Source organism: Stylophora pistillata, chromosome 4 (assembly GCF_964205215.1).
Source record: "Stylophora pistillata chromosome 4, jaStyPist1.2, whole genome shotgun sequence".
Classification (NCBI taxonomy): Eukaryota; Metazoa; Cnidaria; class Anthozoa; order Scleractinia; family Pocilloporidae; genus Stylophora; species Stylophora pistillata.
Window position 1 is genome coordinate 38,471,627 of NC_142522.1, and position 16,431 is coordinate 38,488,057.

At 38.9% G+C, this 16,431-nt stretch overlaps 2 protein-coding genes across 2 annotated transcripts; both read left to right on the forward strand.

The window, feature by feature from the left end:
• Window positions 1–1,417: 1,417 nt before the first annotated feature.
• On the forward strand, window positions 1,418–13,273 carry LOC148733635 (uncharacterized). The gene is made up of 10 exons (XM_088758017.1): window positions 1,418–1,424; window positions 1,775–1,894; window positions 2,938–3,090; window positions 4,201–4,323; window positions 6,081–6,254; window positions 7,833–8,024; window positions 8,456–9,804; window positions 10,380–10,521; window positions 11,438–13,165; window positions 13,260–13,273. Exons 1-10 carry the CDS (start codon window positions 1,418–1,420, stop codon window positions 13,271–13,273), a joined length of 4,002 nt encoding a protein of 1,333 aa, XP_088614143.1.
• LOC148733636 (uncharacterized) lies at window positions 13,183–15,947 on the forward strand. The gene is made up of 2 exons (XM_088756446.1): window positions 13,183–15,430; window positions 15,760–15,947. The coding sequence occupies exons 1-2, from the start codon at window positions 13,324–13,326 to the stop codon at window positions 15,939–15,941; spliced, it is 2,289 nt and encodes a 762-aa protein (XP_088612572.1). The 5' UTR covers window positions 13,183–13,323; the 3' UTR covers window positions 15,942–15,947.
• Window positions 15,948–16,431: the final 484 nt, after the last annotated feature.

The window sequence follows — 16,431 nt, forward strand, 5'->3', positions numbered from 1 at the left end:
CATGCGCAAAACCAATTTCGAACGCTCTTTGATCCTCTAGATATTTCACACATGATACGATATGTCATTTGACTCAAACTACTTTAAGAGAAACAAAGAACCATCAAAAATTTTCTCGTCGATCAAAAGCGCCGATAACTATCTGGGAAACATTTGTATAAGGCTGTTTGAAGACATTTGTTTGTTAAATGTTTTCTTTACTGTTCATCTATGGAAGATTAATTTGTTACCTGTTCCAGTTCTCTTGTCAAATTTTCGTTTTGTCTTCTTATAGATATCAACGAATGTTTGAGCAACAATGGAAACTGTCAACATAACTGTAAAAATCTGTTTGGCAGCCATCGCTGTAGCTGTGATGATGGATTTAATTTAGACAGCAATGGAAGAACTTGCTCAGGTACTCGCAGTTAGCTCAATTGATATAGCACTGGACTGTTTCGCGGAAGGTCGAGGGTTTGAGCCCCGGCCAGACCAACACTCAAGGTCTTAAAATAATTGAGAATAATATGCTACCTTTCTATAACACCAAGAAATGGTTAGATATTCTAGTCTTCTCGGAAAGGGACCAATAAATGGAGGAAACGTTAATTTCCCACGTACGAGATTACTGTGTGATGAATGTCCTCCCCTGGGGTGGGATGGGTGGGTTGAGGTTGGCTTAGGTGGGTGAACCTAGCAGGGGACTACGTGTCCTATTGTTCTCTCAGCCGTACAATGTACGAATCTATAAATACAATACAATGATACAAAATACTACTAACCAAGTTCAGATTATCCTCATAATTATGATTAACCACATAGTTAGGAGGCGGCGTGGCCTAGTGACTAGGGTGCTGGTGTCCCGGGTTCAAGTCCTCTACCCTGTCACTCACTGGATTTGTTTTCGGTTGCCCCTAGTTCAGCTCTTTGGCTGCGCTCTATAAATAGCCCACTTGTGTGCCTCCTGCCAGTGGGAATTTTTAAGCACTTAGTTAGTTTTCATTGTGGCTGAAAAGCCCCTTAGGGGGGGCTTCAATTTGTTCTTTATTATTTATTTTATTTATCGATATGATTACGCAGAATATGTGGTATCGTGTTCATTCACGGACCTTAAATACCCGAAAAAGCAAGTCTGTGAGCGAGTGACTTTCAACTGATTTGTAGTATTAAACTCCTTAAGTAACTAAATGTTTTTCAGTCAAAATTAAAAGTTGATATTCTGAAAGTTTACAACACTCTAAATCTGAAGTAGCCCTTACTAAAGAGTTTTCACATGGATGGGCTGAAACTATTGTGTATACATAGGGAAGAAGAGCGAAAAAGGCGGAAAATAGCTGCTTCAATCGCTTTGAGCAAGGCTTATTTGTGAAGCCTGCCGTATTTTTCCTCGTGGACGTGTAAAAAGATTTAAGGCTAGCATTCACCTCTTCACGCCTTCATGGGGGGTTTGATTGACTTTGCTCCTACAAGGACTAACTTCGCTCAGTGAAACAATCAACTATCGCTCATTGCAAATGTTGACCAACATTAGACCAACATATGAACAATTTAGCAGATAAAAACTGGCTTTTCGGCGGATATGGGAGTCTCATTTTCATAAGTTTTGTTATTTCTATAGTAGTTAGCTCTGGGGCAAACCAACTCCTATGTGCCATTGCTTCACGACTCGCTCACAGAAACCTTTGCCATATTTGTTGGAGGCGAGTTATGCTAGAAGCTACGTTACAAGCTCATAACATATCTTCGTTCAGCCAATCAGCTTTTACTAATAACTCCTACTTGTCATGACCTTAAGACATCGACGAATGCGAGATAGGCCACGACTGTCAAGATATCTGTCACAATACTTTTGGTGGATACAAGTGCTCATGTGATAAAGGATATCAACTAACGAATGATAACAGAACGTGCACAGGTATGTTTTCATATCAACGTACCCCTGAGATATTAAAAAAAAATATAAAACGACATCCTTCATTTGCGGCGCGAAAACGTCATTGCAGACATCTTGTGGATGTTAACTATCCGAAGCGAATCGTTTCCCTCGCGCTAATGTCTATACTTCAAATATGTTTTCTTTTATTTAATTTTGCATGAGAAACAAGATGGTCAGAAACAGCTCAGTACCTTAAAAATTCAGGGCTTTTTTTCTTTGTTTACTGTTAGAGAACAAGTTTAGTTCTTCTTTGCTCTCCTAACATGAAACAGATTAGATACAATGAATTTATGAAGTCCATATATTTTGAACTGCGGTATTAAATACGTATGATGCACGATCCTTCGCAGTAGATAGCGCTATTTATGCAATAGCGAAAATCAGACCTGAAAAAAATCAGGCCTGATTATATGGACTTCATTTATTCATTGTATTTGATTTATCATCACGGGTTTATTACGAATCAACTTAACGGCCTGCTCCCAGTTGGCTTGTTAGCTCAATTGGTAGAGCGCTGCACTAGTATCGCAGAGGTCAGTGGTTCGAATCCCGTACAGGCCTGATTTTCGCTATTGCATAAATAGCGCTATCTACTGCGAAGGATCGTGCATCATACGTATGAAACAAATTGTAGAAGAAAAGCGTTCTCGTATAGGACGCAAGACCTAAAAATTGGCGAATCTCTTAGGGAATACCACCATATATTTCCCAGGATTAGCTGAAGAGTATCTGGTCACGAGTCAAGCAAAAATATTTGATGGATTATATATAGTCATATCTCGGGAAATTGCCGCGACGGAATTTTATATACCATAGTGTATAGAGTGCGCGGGAAAGCTCGTCAACTATTTCTTATTGAACGCCACTAAATGAAAGGGGAGTTAAACACTTTGATTTGCAATCTTAGAGGGCTGTTCCTTTCGAAGGGTTGCTGCTAAATGAATTTGTTACCTCGTTGTTTTCAATCATCACTTTGAGACGGTCGTAACGTATGATAAGACAAATGAAATTATTTCTCTTAGATATCGATGAGTGTATTTCTAGTAAAATCACTGAAAGTAACGAAATAGCCACTCTCGCTGGTTGTCATCACATCTGCACGAACTTAGAGGGAAGCTTTCAGTGTTCCTGTAAAAGCGGACATGCGCTGATGTACGACAAGAGACAGTGTAAAGGTAGGGGGTGTCTGTGGGGCATTGTTGAGCAGATGAAAACCGATACAAAATGCGCTTCTTCGCTACTTTGGGGGAAGATCCGTTTTGAGAACGGGTCATTCTGGCTCGGACTGATTAGAAGGAATTTAAACTGGTATAGGAACTAGATGGAGAGCAGTTCTTTGGTCTGCAATCGTACTTGTGATTCAAATCGAACTCACGCTGCGCGCTCCTTTGATTTTGAAATCACTGTTCGATTTCAGAATAAAATTGCTCGACACGAAGTTCAATTGCCACTTTGTTACAGGCATTCATTTTGAAATCGCAAATTCAGTCGCTCAATTTAAGCTTAAACTTTTTTTGTTTGTAAAAATGAATGAGATATCGAGCTAGTTTGTGAGTTCGTTAAAAAAGTTTTCTCACAAGCCTTAAATTTGGCTGGTTGTTGTTTTATAGTAGTGCTGAATCACTAGCTGGAAAAAAGATGCGATTTAGTGCACGAAATGATGCGATTTGTGAATAAATCGCTCCGGCGAGAGTCAATCAGATTTCAAGTATCACAAGTGATTTCAAAATGGATGGAATAAATGTACTAACTGCTTCTGGGGGTCAGGAAAGGTTTTTAGCAGTTTAAAGGCCTCAGCTAAATATCTTTTCTTCACGACTAAATCATAGTTGTGGGGAAGCAATTTTGGCATTTTTTAAGAATTTTGAAGAACAAGTACGACGTTAGCAAACTAAAGGAAAAATCAAATAATAAACTCAAAATAATAATTTTACGAATATGAATAAAGGAGAAAAGACACTGGAGCAAAAAATTTGCAATCCATGAGGAGGATTGCATGACTAGGCCCTATTGTTCCCTCAGTGCAATATGATGATGACCTCTTGAATGCGGAGAAGAAAATTTTAATATTTATCATAACTACCTCTGTATAGTACACGTTACCATGCTTCCCTGTTGCTGACATAACAAGTAGTTTAATAGGATCTTAAATTAATTTTATGGACCATTGCATTTATCGCAACTAGATATTTTTTATCTTAACACAACTTTTGCAGAATTCTCATTAACTAAGTGATATCTCAAGTCAATAAGAAGTGTTTCAATTTTCTTTCTCTCGTTCTTAGATATCGACGAATGCCAGAATGGAAGCCATTCCTGCGAACATAAGTGCATTAACTCGGAAGGCAGCTACGTTTGTTCATGTAGACCAGGATACGAATTGTTATCAGACGGCAAAAAGTGCGAAGGTTCGTATGCAGGAACGATGTTACTGGTTTCATTCATTGCCGACTTACCATTGTATTCATCAATTAAATGATTGGACAGGTTTTCCTAGAAGTTTTCAGTTGTTAATGTTTATCCTTCAATTGACTCTTCAACCGTAGAACGAGAGAAAAAGGTTTTATATCAGCTCGTTGTTCGTCATGTTTACCCCCTCGGCTTTCAAACTGGGTCATTCCTGTATAACGCAAATAAACTTTTCTACACATATAATTAGCTCTCCTTGCTGAATGTGATCCTGGGTGGCTTCGATAGTGCTGCAAAAAACTAACTAGTATACCAGATAAAAGCAAGCAACAGAGTATTTCCTGACGATTAAAGACATCACTGCCGTGTTTAACATGCTTGTGTTGGTGCGCCTATATAACCTTTTAGTGATTCCGCTGTACCCTCCGATCTGTAGAGCTCGTAGGTGTCAAGGGGAAAAAGATTAGATCCCAAAGCGTTGAATTTGATATGGAAGTAACTTAAAAACCCATGTCAAAATGTCCATGGTTTTAGTGGCTAGTGCCTCCTATGGGATATCGTCGAAGCCACATATGTTGTTGAGACGAGATGAGTGAGTGAGTGAGTAAGTGAGTGTAAAAATAGAATCACGATCTTGACTCAATTTTGACCCAATTTTTCCTAGTGCTACTTATTCCTTTTTTTTTTAAGTATCTTTGTAGTTCGACATTCGTACTCGATACACAGTTCACTCCTCTTCTTTTGTAATTTCTGGATCATAGACCACTTTCATATATGGCTGCCGGATTAATATTCTTTTGTTTAAAATTAAATTAGCCCTACTGGCCTCGTTCTCCAGTACAAAATTCAAAAGAATACATTATCTCAAGCGAGGCCAGAAGGGCTAAATTAAATTTAAACAAAAGAATATTTATACGGCAGCCATTTATGAAAGTGGTCTATAGCAGCTAACTTTATTGTTTCAGTCCTTGCTGTCGCACTATGGAAGACAGCAGAAAGCGATAAAAATCTCACAATCATTCCAAGATTATGCGCAATTTACCATTTGAATCAACACATATAGAACTGACGATATAATCTTTTCAGTTCTTGTCGGACATGACACTGCAAAAGTCGATAAACATCTCCAACTAATTTCTCAGTGGCATCCACCGACACGGGAGGAGGGGAGAACGCATGAATTAAATCAAAACCTTTTCTTCGCAGAAATATCTCAATAGACATCACTTGCACATCATGTAAGCCTTGAGGAAAATTTTTTTCTTTGAAAAGAAAGCATTTTACTATTTGAATCAGCGACTTTTGCCAGTATTATCATTATTATCATTGTAAACATTATCATTTGTTAGCACTGGAAAGTATAGGCAATATATAAATATTTTTATAATTTTTATTATTGTTTGAACGTCAATAAGGCAATATATTCTTAAATCATCTTTCTTTTGTAGACTAGGGTACTCATAAATATGTGGGATGCGGCAAGTTTCTCTGTTGTGCGTGTAAGACAAATATTCTGCAACACTACCTCCTAGCATCTCTTTACAACCTCTGGTTCTTTTCAGTGCTATAAAAATTGTACTATAACAGTAGCTAAATTCAGCCTTTGACTGTCGTTTTTTATAAGATGTTTCTTAATGTTGATATGCCTGCATGTATTCAACGAAATTTATTAAGTGATAAGAAGAGAAGAGTATAAAGCGTTACTTCCGAATAATCAAACTCTTCGAATTCGCTAAACCTTCTCATAATTTTGCAGCTCAGCCTTGTGAGAAAATTGATACACCACTCAATGGTACGATGAATTGTTCAGGACTTGTCACCGATGCTTCTTGTTCATTTTCTTGCGATCCTGGATATGATTTGGTCGGATCACATTCCAGAACCTGCCTTCCTTCTTCAAGATGGAGTGGAAATCTAACTTTCTGCAAAGGTAATTGCTATCGTACGCTACCTGACGTATCAAACCTCGGCCATTGTTTTGTTTCAAATTTTTCTAGACAATGGATCTATTGTTGAGCGTGGCAAGATATACTTTCACCGCTATGGCGGATGGCTTGTTCATTCTCGTCGGAAAATAATGTAAGCTAATCTAGTCCTTTCTACCATCCAACCAATTACAACATGCAACTCCACTGTGGCAAGCATGGTCTATAGGGATGAAAAAATCTAGGAAAACAGCGTTTTGTCAATAAGGCATGTTTTTCGGTTAGCCTCATGCATTCCTTTAAGAATTAAAGTGTACTGCCGTGTTAAAACTTCTTATAAGTCGGCTGTTATCAGACAGTGACATTCAAAACTTCTTAGAAGGGGGAAGGAAACCAAAATACGAAAAGCAGATCCGTAAGTTATGTATTCAGTGGCTTTGGTAATGGAATTTCTCACAGCTGAGAACGAAAATCGACAACTGGAAGATTTGCTATAAGCAGAGTTTGGCCTTTTACCTGAAAAATTTCTTCTGTCTGTAAGAAAGAAGTCAATGACTAAGGATTGATGACAAATACGCCAATAATTTTTTTTTTTTTTGGGATGATTCAACGCATTCATTTATTCTTGAGCCTTATCGAGAAACGCATTGTACCACTTTTTTTCAGGCATGGATCCTACTTTTTTCATTCATTGATAAAGTCTACTTTTCTTATCAGGGGTCTATTGTGTCAATAAAAGTAAACAAAATAATAAATTAATAAAGGGGGTAAGTTTCTAAAGAAACTGTGGTGCTGCGTCGATTGGGGAGTATAACAAGGTAATTTTGGTTTCATCAACTGAGTTGAAAATGTAAATTGGACATCTTTAAGAGTTTCAATACAGACGTTACGAGCATTAGGCCTTCATCATTCGCTTTGAAGTAGGGCTAACGCTCGAAAAGTCAGCTTTGAAACTCTTTACGGTGGCCAATTTACAGTATCAACTCAGTTGATAAAATCAAAGTAATACATGGTTACATGAAGATCTGGAATATCTCTTCTCATGTTCAATTAGATATCGAGTATACGTAGTAGTTGACCACTCGAAGAGAAGTTCAATATTTACGCATGCCCATGTACTATTCTCTATCTCCTATTCTCGGAAAGCGCCCGCTTTTTCGCTTGATTATGTGTTTTTTTTTTTCAATGCAAAGTACAGGATTTGCAGTGAAATAATAAGTAAACAGCCTAATTTGCGAGTCTAACAAGCTGCCGGATATTCCGCACTGTTCTCAAATCAATAAAGGCTGATGGTTTCTAAAGAAACTGTTTGGGGCTGCGTCAGTGGGGGTAACGAAATAATTTGAATATATCAACAAAGTTGAGATGGTAAATTGGCCACCGTTACGATGATAAAAGCTGACGTTTCGATCGTTAGCCCTTCGTCGGCGCGAAAGGGCTAACGCTCGAAACGTCAGCTTTTATAATCGTAACGGTGGCCGATTTACCATTTCAACTTTGATGATATATTCAAATTGTTTGTTCTCAAATCAACCAATCGGGTCCGAGAACATTACTCACCATTGTCTTTTTCTCTCGTCTAGTGAAACATTGCGAAAAGTTGACAACCCTCGAGGGTCAAACCGTTTTAGTTCCCTGTTTTACCTCCTACGGTTCGATTTGCTATTTTGGATGCCGCCGCGGATTTTTCATGGTTGGGGAGAGACAAGCAATTTGTAGCCTGAATTCCAAGGGTGTCGGTGTTTCCTGGAGAGTTGGGGAGTTCATTTGTAAAGGTATGTTTTTCACTGGATGACATTACAGCGAAGGATAGAAAGTAACTACGGTCAGCTCGAGAAATGAATTGGACACCCTTTTATACGTATATTGTCGATAGCGACGTCTCTACTTTAAAGTCTACGAGGGGAATATCAAGGGTTATGATATTAACTGATTACTCTTGATCAGTTAATCATGTTCAAAAAAATTCCCCGAGGCGGCAGTGGAAGAAAAAACACACCTCGAAATTTTGGAAAAAGTGGGCCAGAAATTCATAGCACGGGCTAATTGTATTTAATAAAAAGGTGATTACTCTGTCTACCACGAACTTGAAAAAGACTCCTCAGTCAATCGAACAAAATCGAAGCAGTGAAACGAAAATACGATCAATTATGCATTCTTTTGTTTCTTATCGATGACTGAACCTTTTCTTCGTACGTTATGAAAGAGATAAAGACTTGCCAGCCAAATCCATGCAGACATGGAGGAAAGTGTTCTGCACTGAACGAAAAGGACTATACCTGCAACTGCGATGGCACCGGCTACAAGGGTGATCACTGTGAAATTGGATACACTATAACACCGATTTTTCCAAAGCTACGCACAAAAATTAAATCCGGAAGGCTTTTCCTCCTGGCAAGACCATTGAGACGCCTAAAGGTAGTCTTGTCTTCTGAAAAAGAAGTTGCATTTGAGCCCCAATCGATGGTTTTCGATCCTTCTAGTGTTATGAACGAGTTTACAGTGGTCGTGAAAAAACCAGGAATCCGCGCAATCACCTATGATCTGGAAGGAGAAAGTAAGAACGAATTTGAAACTCCTATGTCAAGCGTGTTTTTCACTGCACCAGAAAAGTTCTCCAACAACAGTTTACGTAGACAGCTATTTCTTTCCAAGGGAGAGCTACCCATAGGCTGCGAAGGATATCGTATAAAACTTTCATGCGAAGTTCGCCTATTATCTACCGCGCAGTGGTCAAAGGATTCTTCCTCTACCAGTGGCATTGTACATATCATCTCTCCCAACAACCAAAACATTCCTCTTTCCCTGATCGGCTTAAATATGGGAGATTATGTTTCGCGGGATAAGATGATTAAGGCTGGTGAGGCTATGACTTCCTCGTTCAAAGACTTTGCACTTTTGCTCCCACGAAATGGCACATGCCAGGCAAGACTTACAGACACCAACAGTCTACTTGAGTTCATTCAAAATGATGCCTTTGTGTCTTCGTTTATGGTGACTCTTTCCTCGATGGCACCCCAATGGCTTTCATTCTCTGTCGCTGAGAACAACAATATTTTCGACATTCATAACATTGCTGCTAATCTGGCGCCTGATCTGGATCACTGTATGTTATTTCCCTCAAGTCAAGCATCAAGTCTTGCCTATTACCATCCTACTGTGAATTACAAAATGCGTGTGGCACAAAACGAGGTTGCTTTGTTAGCTGATGGATCGACTTGCTTTGCAATAAACATCTGTAAGCCTGGTTTATTTGTCAAATTTCCCAAAGAACAGGCTGATCTTATCATGAGTTCCTTCACATTTTTTCGAGACATGCAAAACAGCGGTCTCAGTCTTCATGTTGATTCGATCGGCCTCTATAAAAACAAGGAAACTTCTCATTTTGCAAAGGGAATCATTTGGAATGGTAAAGAACTTCAAGCATTGTCTCCTTTCTGCTACAATATGTGGCTGAAAGGAAGTCTTGACTGGAAAATGGAGATGTCTAAACTGATTTTCCTCTCGTTTAGGATGAATGGAGATGCTATCATTAGATCTGAAGATTTTGACAGCGTAAGTGTGAAATTAGGGATGGTTGTTTTGCAAATGTATTAGAGAGTAGGTGAATTGTGCGGTTTGAATTTTTAACAACTGATAGAATACATGCAGTATCTTTGTTTTACTTTTAAATTAAAAAAAAACTATTAAGGGGTAATTTAGAAAAACATTCAACAATAAATAATGGCGATGAAATATGTCTAAAACTATAAAATACAATTTAAAAAGGCTAAATGCTAATCGACGAGGTTTCGACGTTCACATAACGCCCTAGGTTGAACGAGCAAGTGGACTCCATTAGTACTAAGGTTTTTCTTTAGTTTTTTGGCTATTAATTGTTTAAGTGTTTGTTTTCAGTACCTATTGTTATTTAAGTATTTAAACCCCTTACAAGTTCTTCTTGACTTAATAATGGCGCTATGAGAACGTGGAAACGTGGACTTTATTGTTTTAGATATATTTTATCGCAAGTTTTTATCGTCAAAAAACTATTCTTCTGTTAATTTATGTCAATCTTTCCCAGCCACACTTATTGAAGAGCTGATCTTGCAACAGTAAAGTGATCCGAAATTTTGTCTATACCTTGACAGCTTTTTACCACTGTTATGTCCCAACGAATGGATATCCAGTTACGAGGAGAAGCGTTACTGAACGTTACTGGAACAGCACTCAAAAATAACTTTACCTTGAAACTAACTTCAACCAAAGCCATCGCAAAAGCTGTCTTAGGAGGTAAGGAATGTCATCAGTAATGTTTCGGGCGGTTTTAGTGGAAATCCTTTTTAAGTTCTGCAAGGCAATGATTTTTTCATTAATAATCAGGCTAAGGTGCGTTCTACTAAGAACCATTGTGATATCCATCCACGTTAAGGTAACGTTCTCGAAAAAGAAAGTGAACAGCCTCTTTTTACTTTGGTGTTTTTAAGGTAACTGAAGATATGATGAGCAATCGAGAGCAGTAGTTGATCCTTTAAAAATATGTCTTATTGGAAAGAGTGATGTAACTTAGAAATAAGCCTTTATTTCTCAGCGCCTTTCTGGAAGGTTCCAGTATTGCAAGAAAGGGAAAACCTTCGTAATCTTCGATTTGTGAGTCAACCACGTTATGCCTCACTACCGGCAAATGATTATAAGTACTGTGCAATCTCATTATCCACAAAAGGCCGCAACAAACACCTTTGATGACATTTATCGGTTTATTTTAGTGTGCGTTACAAGAGTTGATGCGAAAAGGCATTTTAGATTTATTCAACCACGTCAAAAGCCGAACGAAGGGTTGTATTCTTTAAATTTGAATCGAATTTTGCTGAACGAGTAGTGGCTCGTTATATAATTTTCTTTACACTATAGGAAGTTACAAACTCGTGTAAGTGAGCGTTCTTGTCTTTCTCTTTGGACACGGAGTTAATGTGAGTTTACACTCGGAGGCGTAGTATAGGGACTTTCATGAGACACTCACACCAACACTCTGATGATGTTAAAGCAGAATAGTTCCAACATTTACCATGCACATATCGAAACATGAAGCACTTCAGAAGTTTGGATGCGACTCAAGAAGCTCTAGCGGCTCTCTACATTACCACGTGTTTCATATATCGATCAGCGACAATTTACGCAATAGTCTATGTTTTTTTTTTCACCTTAATAGGAAAGGCCGACTGCAACAAGAATATCCGTGGGATCTACTTAACGTTGGAGAAGTCCGCCAGCAAACTTTTCGATGAAAGCCCACTTGGAACTTACGTTAGGCCAAGAGAGACTGAACCAGTTCGTTTAGCAGTGCTTATGTCACTAAGCGGAGGAATGTTAAGGAAAATTGATAACATCGATGAAATCAAACAGTTTCTTAACGACATTATTTCACTACTGCCGGATTTGCAAATTGCCTTCGTCAAAGCCAGAGAGATTACACCAGATGGTAAAACCATTTTTAAGAAATCCTTTGACACGATTCTTAAACTAAACACCTCTATAAGAGACCTACAAGAGATGCTTAGTGAAGACAGGATAAAAATCATAAGGGCTCTAACTCTTCTTAACCGTATAGAGAATAAGCTCAAATACTGTATAGGCATCGCAAATGCTGTAAAAGACCAGTACCCTTTTTTAAGCGACAAAGGAACTTTTGCAAAGCTTATATACAGAATTGGTGGCATGCATGCCAAATTTCCAAAAGGATTACGACCAGATCTTAGCGGAAAACCCGTCAACAAAACTTTCCATGGAATAAGTTTCTATTTCAGAGGAGATTTTTGCTTGGGAAAACTGTGCTTCAAGGATTTTAGCACAACAATTGAATACCTTTCAGAGAACAGCTGTGTTTCTAATAAATCGCGCGCGTCAATGTTCCGGGGCAATGGAAAACCTTTAAAGCAAATGGCATTAAGCAAAGGGAACATTTTGACACTTCCTGTGGGACATGTTGTCGAATTCATCTTTCCTAGAGACTCTAGCGCAGTCTCAACTCATTTCGTGGGAAGAAGTAATCTCTTTTCCATTAATCAACATGTGAAAGTTTCATTAGATAAGAATCAGCTGTCGTATGAAATGCAAGGGAAGATATTTGATAGATATCTGGCGAACATGAATGTGGTAGCAATGGTTGGTCATGCGACAGAATGGAGCTCCTTAATCTTCACAGTAAACGGACGAATGAACAATTCCTCCCAACTTTCGAAACTTCTCCAAAGTCAGGTGACGACCCTCGCCCATTACTTAGCAGAAAGAGCTTCCAAAAAAGTAGAAAGGTGTGAAAAAGCGATATTCAGCGCTGAAGAAAAGCTACAGACCTCAAAGGAATTGTTTAAGAAGAAAAAGTCCATTTTAGATAAAGCGTTATTAGAAAAGCAACAGAAGCTCTCAAAATTCCAAAGATTAAGTGCTAAATATGGGAAAGCTTCAGTCGAGCTCAAATCTTCCATGCATCAGTTTTTGAAAGTAAAGAACAGGAAAATGTGCCAATTTTTATCATGCAATTTTATCAACTCTCCCACTAAAATACCAGCGGTTTGTCACAGACCACTTTTGGTGAATTATACCGTCCCAGTTTGCCGGAAAGTAAAGGAAACTGTGGAAGAAGACGTTATTGTTCCAAAGGTGGTAGTGGAAACCAAAAAGGTCCAAACTTTCATCGTCGAACAGCAAGGTGACTGTGGAAAAACAGGTAAATATCTAACAGGAATAGGAGCAGGGATGGAAGTTATTGGAGGAGTAACCTCAATTATCTCACCCAAAGTCGGCGGTATCATTACGCTCGCTGGTTCTGTTTTTAAAGTTGCTGGAATGGTGGCTGACTTTTTCGCGGGCTGCGATGATTACCAAGTGAAAAAACGTGGCCCTGTGGTTCCAGTTTCTTACACCGTAACAAAGAACTCACGTGAGAGCAAGCCAAAAATAATCGATAGGTTCCTTTGCGATGCAGATAAAACGGAAACTGATATTTCTGAATATACTCCATATGAATGTTCCAGAACTGGAAACATAAAAATACTAGACCCAACGTGCGTTTCACACAACACAAATTGTTCCCGTAATATGGAACACTTAGCCGCTGAAATTGATTTCAACAATGGCACCATGTTCGCAGAATTTCAAGACATGCTAAGGAAAGGAAAACATTCCACGCATGCTCAATCAGAATTAATCAAGGCAGAATTAAAGTATGACATTGCTGTAAGGCAGTTAGAGCTCGCTCATGCACGACTTCAGCAGCGTAAGTATGCTCGAAAAGCAATTAATCTCAACATTGTGAAACAGAGAGAAGAAATGGGAATAAAACTTAGCAAAAACATGGAGAAACTTGCAGGAAAACCTCTGGTTTACGTAGAAAGTCTTACATTTTCCGTGGCCATGACCTCGTCATCGTCAAAAACGCGATTTCCTCTGACAGTCTACGTCCGGACATTCCAAGGCTCACACAAAGCAGTTCAGTTTCCTATGGACTTCAATAATGAAGAAAACTCTCTGGCTTTGGCATCGAAAAAAATTGTTGAGGAACTCTTTGGAGCATCCAACTTAAGGAGAAGAAGGTCATTAAAAGGGGAACCCATGAACTCTCAAAGTAATTACAGCGGCTTCTCAATTAAAAGATACGAATGTCATCTTTCCAAAGAAGCCCACATTTTATTCTCTGACATCGTTAAATCCATGGAGTTTTCAATTAAAAGTAAGAAGGAAGTTGAAAAAGCTTTGTTTTCGGGCATCAGAGGCATAGAGGAGTTCTCTGGCGAAAATAATCACGATAGAAACTTATCTTACAGTGATATAATATTGTCCCTTAAGGATGCACAGCTGAACAGCTCTGGAATATCATCTTGGAGTGACATTTTACAAGATACACGTGGATTTTTGGATGTCGTAACCCAGAGGAAGAACTTAACACAATGTTCAGGAATTCTTGATTGTGCTGATTTCTTCTTTGATAGCCTAGACGAAAAGTATGAAATGGAAAATCACCCCAGAGCACTTGAAATCAAAGAAGCGCTCCAGTCATTGAACAAGATCATCGGCAGTATCCTTAGGAAGAACACTACGATGTCAGTGCTGGAAGGAAAGCTATCACAAGCGAGGTTTTTTATTGACAGAAGCAAAGATGAGATGATACTTTGCGGTCAGAAACCCACAATTAAAAAGAGTTCTCCCGTGAAAGTTGTCTCGCTTCTTGGTGAAGACATTGATCTACTGTGTGAGGCTACTGAAAGCACTCTGGGAGTTGAGTACATGTGGATGAAGAACGGAAAGCCATTAGAAGGGGAGAATGACACCATACTTGAGCTAAAAAATGTCACCGAACATAGTGAAGGAGCCTACAAATGTCGCGCTTCCAATACGAGGGGAGGAACAGTATCTAATGCTACCATCCTGGTTGTGCATCAAAGACCACAAATTGTCGAACACCCATCTGATAAACAGAAACTTGTTGGAGATAAAAAAGCGTGGATGGTATGCAACAGCAACGGTGTTCCTCGGCCGTTAACAGAGTGGTTCTTTATTCCTATTAAAGGGTTGACCCAGAATACTGTTCGGCTCAACGTGACAGGTCCAGTTCTCGAAATGGGAAATCTGACTGCTGAAAATGCTGGTTTTTACTTTTGCAACGTTTCAAATTTGCATGGTGCTGTTCAAAGTAGAATTGCAAGACTGGACGTTTTAAGATTCATTCCAGGCGTTCCTAGGATTGCTGTCATTTTCAAGTTGAAGCAATGCATTTCTAAACCTTCTTCAGAAGACAGTAGTTCGCATTCTTGCGATAGCAGTGAAATAGAGAAGTTTCAGAGGAATGATATTATGGTTCACCAACATATTCTTCGGAAAATCTTGAAGCACTTGAGCTGGCCAATGGAAAAAATACATGATGAGTATTTTAAGCCCTTTCCGAATGCTACGATCTCGTTCGTCCTTTACGGTGAAGATCCCATCACGCCGGAAGGAAAGAAGCTCGAAGCGCTGAATGAATTTTCGCTCTCTAGACGACGCATAGGAAACAGTTTAAAAAAGCTTTATTCTTCCCTAGCTGACGAAAAAGTGAAGCTTCGCTGGGGGAACTTGACAATAACTGGCGACAAGGATAGCCTTGTTATGGGGTTTCCTTCTCAAAAATGTCCAAACGGTACAAGACTTCATGAAGAAGGCTACCTATGCGGTAAGGCTCATATTCCATGTTAGTGGGTAGCAACATTTATCTCTCAATTTAACTCTAAATCGCAAATAAATGCTTTTTCCTTAGTTTTGGTAACACGTTACACAAGGAATTTAACCGACCTTAGTTTCTCTACTTTATAGAAAAATGGTACTTCAGCGGGCAGTAGGCTTCCTTTTTTTGTTTATAGCTTATATATCACGTCTTTTGCATCTAAGAACCTCTCGATAGTGTAATATGTAAGTGCAATTTGTTACTTACTTAACCCTTTAGGAAAAATTTCATGACTCTTAAGTCTACAAACCTTCTTAGTTAAAAGCTTACTGTTTCAGTGTACTGTCCACCTGGTTACTACGAAATCGGAAATAGAACTTGTGGACCATGCCCTGTTGGCACATATCAGCCAGATGAAGGGAGCACAGAATGTGTCAAGTGTCCCTACCGAGTTTCATCGACAGAGCCTGGAGCAGTTCGAGAATCACAGTGCATCGATATATGTGAGTACAAAAGATGAACTTCCTTTTTAGGCCTTATAAATCCAAATAATTTTTCTCAACTCAAACCAATAGACTTAAGATTTCTGCTCTTCCTGAAATAGCTTTGCATGTATATCGTGTGATGTGTTAAAATTCATGTAGTTTTTTTGAAGAACAGTTAGGTGAAGCAGCAGAAGTCGTGAGCAATATTCATGACACAGGGGTGGTTATTTGCAGATTCTTCGTCTGAAAGAGTCTTAACCCAACTCAACAAAGGTTATCTTTAAGAATAAAGCACATTTGAAAATCAGGCAGTTGTCTTGATCATCATTGGTGATGATCATAGCATTCCCCTTAGGTCATATTTCAAGCTTGTCTAAGCAGCTAGTATATCACTGTGACCAGCAGGAAATCCCCGCACATCTCTTGGATGCAGAGGAAAACACTTTTCACTTTTGTACTCTAAGATACCATCAGGGACTACATGAGCTGTACCCGTTTTAGAGAGCCGGTTTTGTTCTATGGAGG

What these genes read in the sequence shown, in the direction of transcription:
- LOC148733635 (XM_088758017.1), top strand. An exon ending in TGATAACAGAACGTGCACAG is followed by an intron (nt 1,895 to 2,937) that starts GTATGTTTTCAT and finishes TATTTCTCTTAG; the next exon opens with ATATCGATGAGTGTATTTCT. An exon ending in CGACAAGAGACAGTGTAAAG is followed by an intron (nt 3,091 to 4,200) that starts GTAGGGGGTGTC and finishes TCTCGTTCTTAG; the next exon opens with ATATCGACGAATGCCAGAAT.
- LOC148733636 (XM_088756446.1), top strand. Translation starts at nt 13,324, where the DNA reads ATGGAACACTTAGCCGCTGAAATTGATTTCAACAATGGCACCATGTTC. An exon ending in TGAAGAAGGCTACCTATGCG is followed by an intron (nt 15,431 to 15,759) that starts GTAAGGCTCATA and finishes TTACTGTTTCAG; the next exon opens with TGTACTGTCCACCTGGTTAC.